A 14,511-nucleotide genomic window follows, 5' to 3' on the forward strand; every position below is an offset into this window, starting at 1 on the left:
AGTCTCTTAAGAGTTTATGGAGGACCACCTTCCCAACAGATGCTTAGTATCTTATTGATACTCACCTACAGGTGCTTCTAAAGAAGCAAGGAGCTCTGTAAAAGTATCCCTGCCAAATTACAAGCAAGAAAGCAGCAAGGAAAAACCATATTCTAATGGGGTCAGCCATGCTACTAGGTAAAGGGCATTAAACAGTCATGCACTCAATGGAGAGTGTGATATCTTCTACTAACCCACAAAGAAAGGGTTGTGTGAGGATACTGCCAGGTCTCTCTTGGAGCCTGAATGACTAATACAATCGATAATGTTGTGAGACATGAAGAGTGAAAGCCACTTCTGGTAGGGAATTTGGGCCAGGGCATTAACACACATTAACATTGTGAAACTCTATGAATGTGGGGGGGGGGGGGGAGACTTATGTTAGAAACCCAGAGTCCTCATTCCACAGGTGAAAGTGCTATACACTAAATATGAAGCACTAAGGAGGTGCAAAACACTAACAAGGGGTTACACCCCTACATGGAATGGCTTTGGAGAGGAAAGTTTAGAGTGTTTGAGTCCCAAATATAGTCCATAGCACAAAAAGAAAGGACAAAGTCCTGCTACAGCCTCAGTAGAGACTCTTATCCACTTAGAGGTACAAGTTATGGTAGTCAAGGAGCAGAAATTGCCACTCAGAAAAAAAAATACCTGAGACTACTGCTATAGTGCAGAAAAAGGAGCTGACCAAAACTGCCAAAGCCATCAGCAGGAGTGAAAAAAAGTAGATTCACACAAGAATAATGAAAACAGTGAAGCAGGCATGATGGGGCCAAAGAAAGGGCAGATGGTATGCGCCATCGATGAACCCTGGGCAGCTAGCAAAGCAATCTGTGCAGCAAAAACAGCTAGGGGATAAAACTAAAAATGGATTATTTTTCCAGTGGATTAGCAAGGGTATTTCCCAATGACTGGAGTCCCTGGCAGCAAAGGAGCAAAAGGGGGGGGGGGAGGCATGCCATGGACCATCACAGTGTGTCACAAGGCCAAATACCCCATGCCTCCTATCAGAGTATCTAGGAGTTGGAGCCAGTTAGTTGAGGAAACATAATTGCAAATGAAACATTTGCAGTAAAACAAAAGATAAAGAAAGGTATGTCTAGTACTATTGGTGAAAGCAAGTGGTAGTGGGTCCCACAAGTTAAACATATTTTTGTATGAGGAAGCCTTTTTGTTTTATCTGGTCTAAATCTGCAGCCAATAAACTTCACTGGTTGAGAAAGTTCTCCAGTTTTTTCAAATCATGCATAATTTCATAAGCTTCCATATTGTCACAGCCGTTTCCCCCCCCCCCACACACACACACCTTATTTTTTTTTTAGTTTTGCATTTTCTAAACTTTTCCTTGGCCTTCCCTCATAAAGAACAGCTTGATCATTTTGGTTGCCCACTTCTACACCTTTTCCAGGTCAATTTCTTTTTTGAGATGGACTGACCAGAATTGTTGGCAGTACCCCAGATAAACCTGCACCAAAGATCAGCAGCACATGGGCACTATAATAATGGCTCTTTTATTATCGATCTCTTTCCTAATAATTCTTAACTTTTATTTCCAAAGGCCTTGGGGAAAAGCCTCTTGGCCTCAGATCCCAGGCCTCTGTTAAGCTATACCTTCAGGTGTCTCCTCTCAGAGCAGAGACACAGCCAAGGCTGTGTAGTGGCCCTTATTCAGGCTGGCAGGCAGCCAAAGCCTTAGAAAAAAACCTCTCAGACTCCAAAAAGGCAGATGTCTTATGCTACACCTCCAGTTGTCTCCTCTCAGAGCTGATACAGTCAAAGAGGGGAGGAGCCTTTATCTAGGCAAACATGCAGGCACAATCCCTGGGAAAGAGCCTTGGAACCGATGGCTCTGTCAAGCCGCATTTCCAGGCTTGTCCCTTAGGAACTGAAGGGGCACGTGCTTTTAATCAGGCTTGTACACTGCTGCAGCCTTGAAGGAAGATCCATTGTGAGAAGGCTCTGAAGGGCCACACCTCTGGGCTTACCTTTCATCTGGATTTACCTTTAATCAGGCTGGCACAAAGCCACAGCCATAGCCTTGGAGAAGAGCCATTGTGAGGAGGTTCTGATGGGCCACACCTCTGGACTTAGCTCTTGGTAATCAAGGGTGCCAGGAAGGGAGAACATGCCTTTAATCAGCCTGGCGTTTTCCAGCATCTTGAAGAAGACTCTCTTGAGCCATAGTGATGATGAGAAAGACAGAAACTTTTCTTCTTTAAATGCAGTTCTTCATTAGAATGTCTATTGAGGGTTAAAAACTTTTAAACAAAATTCTCATCGGAGAGGATGAGGTGAGGGAAAAGCAGAAAACAGCAATGGAAACGGCTCTTTCTCTGAGGTGGCCAATAGAGAACTGAGGGAACAGTGCTCCTTCATCTGGTCATGTGATGTTTTTGGCAGGAAAGCGCCAAAGGAAAGAGCAGTGCTCCTAGTCTTCTAGACAGTTCTGGAAATCTCCATGTCCCCAATCTCAATGTGTGCCTGCACAGAAGCCACGGATGAACTATATCTTATTACAAATAAAATGAATTTTAAAACTCAGTATTCAAGATACCCACTCCAATACCTGATATTCAATCCATTCATTAATTATGAGTGTTGTAAAAAACTCGCCAGCCAGGAAAGAAATAACTAATCACACTAACACACCAGAACCCAAGTAAGCAATAGAAAAGTTGATTTAAGGATGCATGTTGTTTCTTGCTTGAGTCAAGGGAAAAGGCAGGGTATAAAGATATTTAAATAAGTAAAACTAATTAATGAGAATCTGAAAACAGGTAATTTTACATTTAAAAAAATGTAAAGAACTATGTGACGATGTCTATTTCAAAAAAATCATCAAGACAGGAAACAAAGGAATACTTAAAACAGAACACAAAGGAAACTTGGCCAAATGTGATATCTATTGGTTAGATCAGTGGTCTTTAATCCATGATGATTCTCAAGATCCTCAGGGTCTTGAGTGTGATGGAGCCAGCTACTGACCTCCACATCGTTTCTGCTGTTTTCAGGAAGGATTTATTGCAAATATGCATGTACAGAGAGTGCAGGCTTCAAACTTCCTGCCTCTGTTTGACTGCAAACTGAGAGAAACATCAGAACAGTAAGGTGAGGGAACTCTGTGGTAGAAAAGGATTCCTCCATGGCTCAAATTGCTTAGAATAAAAGGGGCATCCAGTGGCTCTGCAAAGACTAACATTTATTCTACCACAAGCATTTGTGGGTAACAGAGGAAAAAGGAATCACAGAACTTTAAGAACCAGTTTTTAATTCTGTATCATGGATGAAGGAATAAAACATGCACATAAATTTCTTTGGAAACAGCAGAATATATTCTTTGGTGTAGAAAAACAATGTCAGATGTTAGAAGGACATACCAGCAATGGAGAAATAAATCTCCTTATCTGCGAAAGGCTAGGAACCAGATACAAGAGGGCATCTGATTTCTGGAATTTATTTGAAGTGAATTCTCACTGGATGTATCACAGAAGTGACACCTGTGGAATATGAAATAGACCTCACATTTTGTTAGAGCACTGGATTTGACTTTAAAATCAGCCATAGCAGATATTCTTGCTCAAGAAATACAAAAAAGAGAAAGAAATGCAATGAATCAGAACTATATGAGAAGAATGCCTGCTGCTGAAAAGAGGTCACTACATGTTCACTAAAGTGCTTAAGTGCAGCTTATGCAAATAAATACTATTTCCATATTTTGGCAAGGTCGGTGTCAATGTGCTCAAGTTACCTTTGATGTAAATGTTGATCACACACTATAAAATGCCAATAGCAGTGCTGCTACCTTGCAAATCCGCTACATCCACAAAACCACAGAGTGTTTTCAGGTATAATCTTGGTTTTGGCTGTTATTCTACTCTTGATCTTCAGCAACTTTTCTGATATTTAAGGAGAATCTGCTCTATTTTTACACGGTCCTGGCTCTCTGCACAACTAAAGATTTACAACAGCTATGCGAAGACAGCAACTATACTTCTTCAGCCACAGGCCTACACATACATAAAGTAAAGATTAGAACACAAAGTATACACAACAAGACACATGTAGTAGAACCACCAGCAGTGACATGGATAAATCCCATGTATAAGAAAGAATGTGTTAAACTGTACCCTTCAACACAACTGATTATGTCAACAGCATAAAAAAATGGGCTATTTCATACTGAAAACCCAAGCTCAATACATTAGATTTTCTACCACACAAAGGCAGCGTTAATAGTATGATTCTCAAACAATCTGACCTTAGTATGACTCTCAAACAAGCTGACCTTCGAAGTACCTCTTTTGTACTTTTGCCAACTTGAAGAAGTGCACACAAATTAATAACTTTTTTTTAAATGGCAGAGACTTACCACGCAATACAGTGAGTCTTGTAGACACACTTATTTCTCCAACACTGTTAGAAGCGACACATTCATAAATGGCTTCATCTCGTGGAGTCCGTAGTGGTTGTATTCTGAGGACTGATCCGGATCCATCATCAAACTCTATTACCTATTGAAGGAAACAACAGCTGTCACAGGTGTTGTAACAAATGCCTGCCTCTCAGCTAATCCAGAATACTTCTAACAAAGTAGCTCTGGTCTATATTCTTCTAATGTGTCACACTTCAGAAGAGTAGCTGCTGTGAGTAGCCCTAAACATAAGTAAAAGGGTATTTAAATATACTTCAGTAATCAAACTGATGCAGATTATGAAATCAATCTGACGTCGTAAGTTTGTAAATTGAGGACCAATCTAATTGTTAATTATCTTGTAAATTAATTAACGTAAAATAATTACACCCCATCTCTCAACCCAAGAGTTTGAGACAAGTAAAGTCCTGAATTAAATCAAATAAATGAAATAATCAATAAAAAGCATCAATTTATTAAGCATTAATAGCATTTGAAACATATAATTAAAACCAGCACCCTACATGCAAAATCCCTGGGAGAACAAAAACTTTTTAACCTGGTGAATGTTATGCTTCCCCAAAGGGTCTGTTTTGAGCAATAGCTCATATCATTCATGAAGGCATGTCAATAAGAAACTCTATACAAGATTTTAATTCCTTGACTGGCTCCTGTGAGAGCAAGCAGTCCTTTAAGCAGCCAGGACCAATTAAAGCATTAAATGACATGGCCAACATCTTCAGTTGGAAGCAAAGTTAATTTGGAAGTATATTTCTTTTCAAATTGGAGAGAGATCATCTCCAGCTTGGTCATTACTAGTCTTTGTCTGCAGTTTTGCCCATGTATGTATTAATTTCAAAATGTCTTCAAAGGCATACACAGTTTATTTCAGTCTCAATGTGATCATATCATGAGCAACAAGACAGATGCTGCCACTCATAACCTCCCCCCCACCACCACCCCCGGTAGTTTAAACCAATCCAAGTTGGTAAAGGTGCTACTGCTGCAGTGGAGATTTGAGCTTCTATCTGTGAACACAATAGCAATAGCACCCCAAGCTGTAAACTTACTATTTCTGGGGAGTGCAAACCCATCTAGCTGAATCTTTAATTAGCAGTATTATCAACTAGCATCATCTTAGTTTTGCCTGGACTAAGCTTCAGTTTATTAGCACTCACACAGTTCATTATTGCTTCCAAACACAGTAATTCATTCAGTAACACATTGCTTCATTCATTCCATTGAAAATGAGAAGCAGAGCTGAATGACATCAGCATGCTGATGACATTTCACTCCAAAATGGCAAAACAGGGAAGCGCTTACCTGTACCTGTCGTTTATCAAGTGGTTTCAGTGCAGGCACAAACTGGCACTGAGCACGTGTAGGCCAGCCACAGAGAAGATTTCCAGAGCTTTCTAGACTAGGAGTGTCCCCTCCTCCCTTCAGCACTTTCCTTACAAAAACAGCACCCGACAAGGAGGAGGGGTGCTATTTGCTCAGCTCTCCATGCCACTGCCAGAGACCCCCAGAAACTAAGTTTCCAGAGTGTTTATTACGTAGGTGGAAGTGCTGCACAGTAAAAATGAAGCACCAAGGAGGTGCAAAAATTTAACAAAGGGTTACATTCGTACCTGGAATGATTTTTTTTGGAAATTCAGTAAGGAAGAGCAATTTTTAGAGTCCAAAACATAATCAATAGTGCAAGAAGCAAGATCCAAGTTCTGCTATAGCCTCAGTAGAGACTCTGGCCTACTTAAAAGTACAAGATATGGTAGCCAAGGAGTGGCAGTTGCCACTCAGAAAAAAATTGAGCCTATTGCTATAATGCAGGGATAGGAACTGACCAAAACTGCTAAGGTTGTCAGCAGAAGTAAACATATCAGACCTATGCCAGAATAATGAAAACAGAGAAGCAGGTATGATGAAGCCAAAAGAAAAGACAGACATAAATTAAGCTTGTGTTGCTAGCAGAACAATCTATACAGCAAAAACAGCCAGGGGATAAAACATAAGAACAGATTAGCAAGCGTATCCCCCCAGAGTGTGGCAAGGCCTAAAAGCCTATGCCTCAAATAAGAGAACCTGGGAGATGGAGCCTGTTAGTTGAGGAAAACATAATTGCAATGCACTGCAATGATATGAAGCATCTGAGTAAAACAAAAGACAAATAAAAGTAAGGTACATCTTAGTACTCTAGGTGAAAGTGGCAGTAGTATTACAAAGTCATTTGACAAAAGATCAGGAGATGCACCCTCAGAACAGGGGCCCCCACATCACAGAGGTGGACCCTGAGATGGCACTTCCTCTCAGAGTCACAGCATCACAAGAGTGCCCTGGGAAGAACATAGCACTGAAAGCATGAGAATGGTGCACATATGCTGTGTCAAGAAAAGAAGAAAACGGATCTGGGTATCTCTTGAAGTGTGAAACTTAAACCAAAAACCAAATTCTGTCAAGGTGTCACATACAGGTATGTAAGAACACAGAAGTACAACTGTGAAAGTGAAAAAGCTGAACAATCTTAATAATATGAGGACTGACTAAGTCTGAAAAGGCAAAAGAAACTCTTTTTCAACTAGAAGGACAAAAAAAGAGGTTTGCCCTGGAAAGAGTCAATAGCTGTCCACAAAGCAGGGAATAAATTATATTGCAGCCTAGTTGGGCATTTTATAAACATCCATTCTGCTGGAAGTCTGCCACTAGTAGTCTGTGCCCCCAACAGCAGAGAGTCTCTCAGCAGGAAGGGTACAGAGATATATGAATAAGATATATCAAAATTAGATAACCTGGACCTAAACTAGACTTTTCCATCTGTCCTCCTTTACAAGTAACAAACACTCAAAAATAACACCCTTCTTTCTGTCTCAAGGGGAATACTTAACAGAATAGTTGAATTAATGGAAGAAAAGGAAACCTCCCTTGAGAGGAAAGGTGGAGAAGGCTTTGGGAATTTTATTTATTTATTTATTTATTTAATTTGATTTATAATAATAATAATAATATTTGATTTGAATACCGCCCTTCAGGACAACTTAATGCCCACTCAGTGGTTTACAAAGTATGTCATTATTATCTCCACAACAAAACACCCTGTGAGGTGGGTGGGGCTGAGAGAGCTCCAGAGAACTGTAACTAGCCCAAGGTCACCCAGCTGGCTTCGAGTGGAGGAGTGGGGAATCAAACCTGGCTCTCCAAATTAGAGTCCTGTGCTCTTAACCACTCCACCAGACTGGCTTTATATTCTGCCCTCCCCGCATCAGCAGGCTCACAAAGCAATACAGGGGAAAAAAAGAAATTGTAGGAAACTTATGAGTCGTGGACAAGTACAAATTTGCTAAAGGATTACAGTAGGGCCCTGAGGCACCCTTTATTAGTAGAAACATAAGATCTCATTTACAAATAGGGATCCCATTCCCCCAGTGAGGGCAGCAGGATCACCTGCTCCCAGCATCCACCCCCTGCCACCTCTCACCTGGCTGTCAGGGAATGGACCTAGGAGCCCTGCAGCACATTCCCATGTGCTCCGGAGCATTTTCATGTTGCGCCAGGAATGATGCCCTGGGAAAAGCATCTCAGCTTTGAATCTGAGGGCTCTGTTAAATTTCACCTTCAGCTGTCTCCCCTCATAGCCGACATAGCCAGGACAGTGAAGGGGCCATTATTCAGGATGGCAGAGAGCCAAAGCCTTTAGGAAAAAAGCCTCTCAGCCTGGAGGGCTCTGTTAAGCCATACTTCCCTCAGAGCTGACACAGCCAAAGAGAGGCAGGAATGCAGGCAAAGCCTTTGAGAAAGAGGCCTCTCAAGCAATAAAGACGAATGACTACTGACAGTTAAAAACTTTAAAGCGAAATAAGTCTCCTCAGCCTCAAGGATGAGGTGAGGGGGGAAATGGAGAACACAATGGAGATCCCCTCTCTGCAGCAGCAACAAGAGAACTGAGGGAATAGCAACCCTCTTCCTGGTCATGTGATATTTTTGGTGAGAAAGCTCTAGAAATCTTCTCTGTTGCTGACCTGTTCATGCACGATCCTAATGTGGGACCACATAGAAGCAACAAAGATGAACCTCTCCAATCTTTTAACAAACACTGCTTTATGTCTCAGTAAGTTTAGATTTACTTCAAAACTAGCCATTTTCCCCAAGCCATTTTCCATCCGAAAACCACAACAGAAAGGTTTTTATCCCACTGCAGAAAAAACACGGCATTCCCAGCCAGCAGCAAACAGCTGCAATGGCTGGGGGCCGTGTTTTGCCCTCCGGAAGGAGGAGGAGGCAGTTGCTGTGCTTGCCCTGTAACGGGGCCGCGCGCAAAGAGCCAAGTTTGGTTGGGCTCTTCCTGCTGCTCCGCCCTTCGGCGCCTCAGTGCGCCTCGTGCTCAGGAGAAACAGGATGTTTCTTTTGCTTCCCCAGCATGAGGAGTACAGGGCCTGGTGGGACGACAAAGCAGTTCCATCGGGCAAAGCTGTGTGTGGGAGCATTGCTCCTGGTGTTGAGTGGCCAAGGCGCAGCTCACGGGAGCTTTTCCCAACGCAGCTCGTCCCGGTGCCTGTGGGCTAGGAGGTGGCTGAGGCATGGCACGTGGGGCCTTTCCCGACACCGCTTGTCCCAGCACCACTCCTCCTTTCTGCTTTTGCCTCTGCCGGCCGGGGGCAACCATCGGCGCTGTCACCGGAGGTCAACTTCTGCTTTCACCACAACTGGTGCCCTGGCGCAGCGGCAGTTTCTGCCCAGCACCTGCACTGGGCAGCCAATGGTTGTGGCAGTTTTTTCCCCGCCGCAGCAAGGTGCTGTCAGGCTATGGATGACAGGCTATGGCAGATAGATCCCTTTACCATTACAACAAGAAATCCAGGCTCTTGGTTAAATGGCTTTATTCAGAAATCAGATCTTTTCCACAGATATGTCCATAGGATTACTCAGAAGCAAGGTAAGCATCTAAGCAGTAAAAGCAAGACTGACAGGAATAGTAACATGTGGGGAAATTCTTCCTCTTAATATACACGTTTGCTCCTTCCCCCTCCCAACAGTAAACAGGACTTTTGGTGCAAACATGTCCTGAGAACATCTCGCATATTTGTACTATCAAGTCAAGACACTGAGAAAGCAAGAGATCAAAGTCGAGACACAGCAGTGCATGGGAGTGAGCAGTCTACAAGGTCAGAAGCACTGGAAGTTTCTACAATCCGTTAGATAAAGCACCTGAATAAGCCTGTGAAAGAAACAGTTATGGCATTGGAAATATGACATCAAGTTATAGCATGAAACATTGATTCAGAACAACAGGTCAGCGTTAGCATTAGCATTGCTGACAACAGCATCAGCATTGGCATGGATGAGGCTCAGACATGACAGGCGCTCCCGCGCAGCAGCATCCACTTGGGAGAAGGTCTGTTTCCCTGAAGCCTTGTCCCGCACTTCTCTAGGGGGAGCGTGGTGCGGTGCTGCGTTTGCTCCCTGTGCCTACCTTTGCCTTGAGGCGGGTTCGCTGGGTGGGAGGCGGGTGGCGGGAGTTCTATGGCACAGCGGTGTTCTGCTTGGCTCAAGGTTTACTCCAGCTTTTGTTAGGGCGGCCTCACCCTCAGTGGCTATCTCCCCCACATTACAGGCATTGTTTGAGGGCCCGGGGGTTGCCCTTGTCACACACTGTTCTTTTCTCAGGCATAGTGGTGCTCCTCTGTGGCCTAATTTTGCAGGATTAGGCACCAGTAGGCCTAGTGGCCATTATGTGTGGGCCTTGGAGGCCATAGGCACCAGTGGGCCTAGCAGCCATTTTGTGTGAGCCTTGGGGGCCATTTTGTGAGCGGTTGTGGCACAGTGGTTCAGTGGGTATTTCCTGCATATCAGTACCCGCTGGTTCATATCCCTTTGCTGCCATTAGCTTGGTGGGTTGCATACCAGCACCTGCTGGTTCAAATCCCGTTGCTGCTTTCAGCTTGGTGGGTTGCCATCTGGCAGGTCACCCCTCTCATCCTTTAACTGCTCTGAGTATCGGGATCTGCTCATTACCTCAACCTAGGTATTTATCATGCCGCCCAAAAAAGGCACTGCCCATTCTAAGGGAAAACAGTCTGCAAAGCGGCTTGCCCCCAGGCGGCCTGTAGATGTCTTGTCATCCTCCGACGAGGATGAGGCAGTACCAAGTCCTCGGGACCTGCTAGACCGCATAGCAGCATTAGAGCAAGCCTGCGGGGTTCTTGACGTGGATCCGGTGGCCAGACATAAAAGGCCTGTTAGGGTGGCATCAGAGGCATCCTGTATTTATGAAATTTTGTCCAGCATTTCTGCTCTCGAGGGTTCATCTGACAGCAGAGGGAGGCCCAGCGCATCAGCTGCGGGAGCATCTACCTCTCAAGCAACTGAGGCTTTATTGATTGATCCTGGCCTGGCCAAAAGATGTGATGGTGGTTCTGGAGAGCCTGACCAGGTAGTGCTAGCAGTTCAACATCCAGAGTCAGTTGGTAAGTTTTCCTGGCCTCAGCAGGGTACCGGGTGGCCATGGGGGCCTTGGGGTCAGGCCGCTACCCCCATACCCCCTTGTAAGCCGCTGGCTCCATATGAGCAGCCAGGCACATCACAATCTGTGGGTTCCAGTGGTGTATGGCCACATTGGGGTCAGCCATCCCTCACGGGTGCAGCTGGATGGCCGACTTTTGCATCCCAGTCTCAGATGGGGATGTATACAGTGGCTCTGTGGGGGGGATTTTTACGGGTACCCTTGGGCGAGTTATGGCTCAGATCCATACATGGCATTCCCCTTTGAGGATACAGCAATGCCTCTTGGGGACCACTTGACCCTAGCAACAAGGGAAAAGATCCTCAAGGGCGAGTATGTGGATTTCTTTACCCTTCTCTTCAGGGAGCTGGAGAAGAAGGATAAAGAGGATCTTGAGGATCGGGATAAGGAGTGGCTTAAGCGTCGTCAGGTGGACAGGACTTGGGCCAACTGGCTGCCTGGATTTCTTATCTTTGTCAGAGTCATAGCTCGGGCCCAGCCTTGGAGGGTGGCACCCTGTTTCAGTATATGGACATCGTATACAGGGGGTATATGGACTTCGCCGGTGCAGCTTGGCTGCAATTCGATGAAGAGTTCCACTTGCGGGCAACTCTTAATCCTTCCCTGCCTTGGGAACAGGTGCATCCACATCTTTGGCTACAATCAATGTCCCTGGCCAAGCCCAATGCTGGTGACCGATCAGACAGCGGGCACCTTGTCCAGCGGTCTTCCACGCTAGCTGGTACGCACCCTTTTGGGGAGCAGGCCACACCAGCACGCATGCTCTGCTGGAAGTTTGCATCCCAAGGGATTTGTTCTAGGCAACCTTGTAAGTTCAGACACGCTTGCCCGGTTTGTGCGGGTCTTCATGCCTTTACGGCATGCAAGTGGACAGGGCAAGGCAATAGGCATGGGCCTGACAGTGCTGGGTTTTCTCAGCAGCCGGCAGGTAATAGGCCTTCGGCACAATGAGGGGGCCAGTGTGGTTTTCGGTTTAGTTGCCTGGTTTAGATGTTAATTGTTGTGTTCTTTCCCTAGGGGCAGCTGGAGAGCTGGAATGCCCATTGAGGCTGGGATGGTGGAATGTTTTGTTTTGTTGCAGGTTTGGTGCCCGGGCTCTTGCTGTGGTTGCAGGACAAGTGTGCGTATGCTCCAAGGCGTCCCTGCCAGGTGTGCACAAGCTTGGAGTCATTTTGTTTTTGGCCCACGGCCTGTGCCGTGGGTGCTCCAAGATCCAAGGCTTCCCCGCTGAGTGTGTGCATGAGGCTTGGAGTCGTTTTGTTTTGGCCCCATGGCCTGTGTGCCTGGGGGCGCATGTTTACCTGCCTGTTGGGCGGGACGTCTGTAGTTGTTGGGCCCAAGGCTTCCCCACCAGGTGTGTGCAAGAAGCTTGGGTTTGTGTTTTTGTGTTTGTGTTTTTGTGTTTTTCCTAGGCTCCCACAGGTTGTGCAAGGAGATTGGAATTAGTTGATGGGCTGAGTGGGGGCCCTAAACTCCGCTTATAGTTTGGGGAAAGGGGGATTGCCCTCCTTCACCATCTGCAAAGCTGGGCCGCATTTGCTGACCTCTACTGAGGGGACGGAAGTAACAACATTTGGAGGAGATGGGGCAAGGGCTTAGGTGGCTTTACGCCACCTATGGGGCGCTGTCGTCTAAGCAGAAGCTTGGCCTTGGCGTTGGCAGGTGAGGAGTTGGGGAATATTGACCGGGCAGGTGACCACCCTTGGCATATCCCCACTGTTGAGGATCGGGGTCTTTCAAGAGCAGCTGGCTGCTGTATGGCCCAGTCGTGAGGCCAGATGCCCTGGTGGAAAACCCCTGGACAAGCCAGTCCCCCCCCCTGCAGCTGTACGGCCGGGTGGGGGAGCTTTAAGGGGGCGAACCGCTTAGCCAGGTCAGCCGGGCCCCAATCATACCATGGATGGCTCATACCCAGGGCTGTCGAGGGTCGCCCATACAGGTCAATGTTTGATGAATTGTGACAGCCTATGGCTATAGACAATAAACTCTTTTGATCTGATTTACAGGTCAGGGCGGAGGTCCAGGAGTTGACCCCAGGGCATGACCTGTACCGCTAGTTAGGCCCTTGCTGTGTTGACAAATATGTTGTAATAATTTAATAAAGCGGCCCTTTAATCCCAACACTGCCTCTTCATTCCAACCGGGGGTGGGGGGTGGGTGGGCAATAAAGATACCTGCAAAGTCAAAGCTGCTGCATTTGGAAAGGGGGAGAGCCTTTTAAAACTATTACATCTAGTACATGTAGTTTCACCAAACTGCAATAAAATAAATCCCAACTCTAAGATTTACCACCTAAGAATTCTTTAAATTATGAGACAAATTGCCCTTTTACAGTATGAGCAATCAGGAGAGGGTTAAATAACAATAATTATGAAACTATGACTATTGCCTTACTGAAGTAATATAACATTAAGCAAGTAACTTTTTAGCAAGTGAAAGGCTTAATTTTTTTTTAAAAAAGTATGCCAACATTTGGGCAAAAAAATAAGAAAACCAGAATTGCACAATAGGCAAAAGTGAAGATAAAACAGCCCAAGCCAAATTTGTGCAGGGCTGTAATACGCAGGTGCATCTCCTGAATGAAAAGTGGTTCTTCATTCACCTCAATGACAAAAGGTGCTCCAAATGTGAAACGGGAACAGATCTCTAATATTAAAGTTGTACTGCCTGTTTATATAGTATTTGGGGAACATATCTAAGGCCCCTTAGACATTCTCTGGAATTCAGCCATGTAATGAGGATCTCCTTCTTAGTCAGGCTCCTGTTTTAAGAGTCTTAGAATCACCCATGCCCAATTCTCTCTTAAAATTTTATGGGACTAGGAAATGCATAGCCATGTGTGAGGGACTGCACTTAACAGGTTTTCAAAGTGCAGCAGAGCTGGGAAAGGAAGGGTAAACTATACCCTAGAACTGAGAGCTTGAATGACAGGCTGCTTCCTCTTCTCTGACTGGTCAGTTAGAACCAGTCTGAAGGCAGCCAGTTGGTTTCTGACAGGATTTGGAGTCAAGGAGTAGGACAAGAAAAGTCAAACAGGTTCACTTTTAAAGTGAAAGGAGAAGTCTCATTTGCCTTAACTATAGCATTACTGTCCTGAAAAAGAATCCTATCTAAGAATTCAAAGTCTAAATGTCAGCATAAGCTGAAGAACACTTTACACAGACACCAGAGAACTGGGAATGTGTTTTGGCGAGAGTGATTGGGTAGTGGGTTGAGCCTCCTTTTCAAGCCAAAAAGAAGAGGGATAATATATTCTGAGGAGAAGAAGATTAATTCTGGCCCAGTTTTCAAAGGGGATTTGCCTCTGAGGAGGACCCAGGATCTGTTGTGAAGGGGAAACAGCTTTAGCCTATCCAGGAGATAGAAATGCCTTCTAGTTTCAAGAAAAGAGTGAGTTAGGTCCGCAGCGGAAGTGTCTAACTCCAGAAAACCTGAACTTCCACAGGAAACTCTTGAAGAAACATTGTTACTGCATCTAAATTACTAAGAAAAACACCTCTCACTGTTAAGAACCAAGAATATATGAAAATAAGCTCCAAGGATACCA

The 14,511-nt window shown here is 45.1% G+C and overlaps 1 protein-coding gene across 1 annotated transcript in view; it reads right to left on the reverse strand.

The window, feature by feature from the left end:
- Nucleotides 1–14,511, reverse strand: part of PTPRD (protein tyrosine phosphatase receptor type D) — a 513,284-nt gene that overhangs the window by 397,796 nt on the left and 100,977 nt on the right. Inside the window, exon 3 of the mRNA XM_054986312.1 lies at nt 4,409–4,550. Within this exon, the coding sequence (XP_054842287.1) occupies nt 4,409–4,550 (142 nt within the window). The remainder of the gene's footprint in view (nt 1–4,408; nt 4,551–14,511) is intronic.

This window comes from Eublepharis macularius, chromosome 8, assembly GCF_028583425.1.
Source record: "Eublepharis macularius isolate TG4126 chromosome 8, MPM_Emac_v1.0, whole genome shotgun sequence".
Taxonomy (NCBI): Eukaryota; Metazoa; Chordata; class Lepidosauria; order Squamata; family Eublepharidae; genus Eublepharis; species Eublepharis macularius.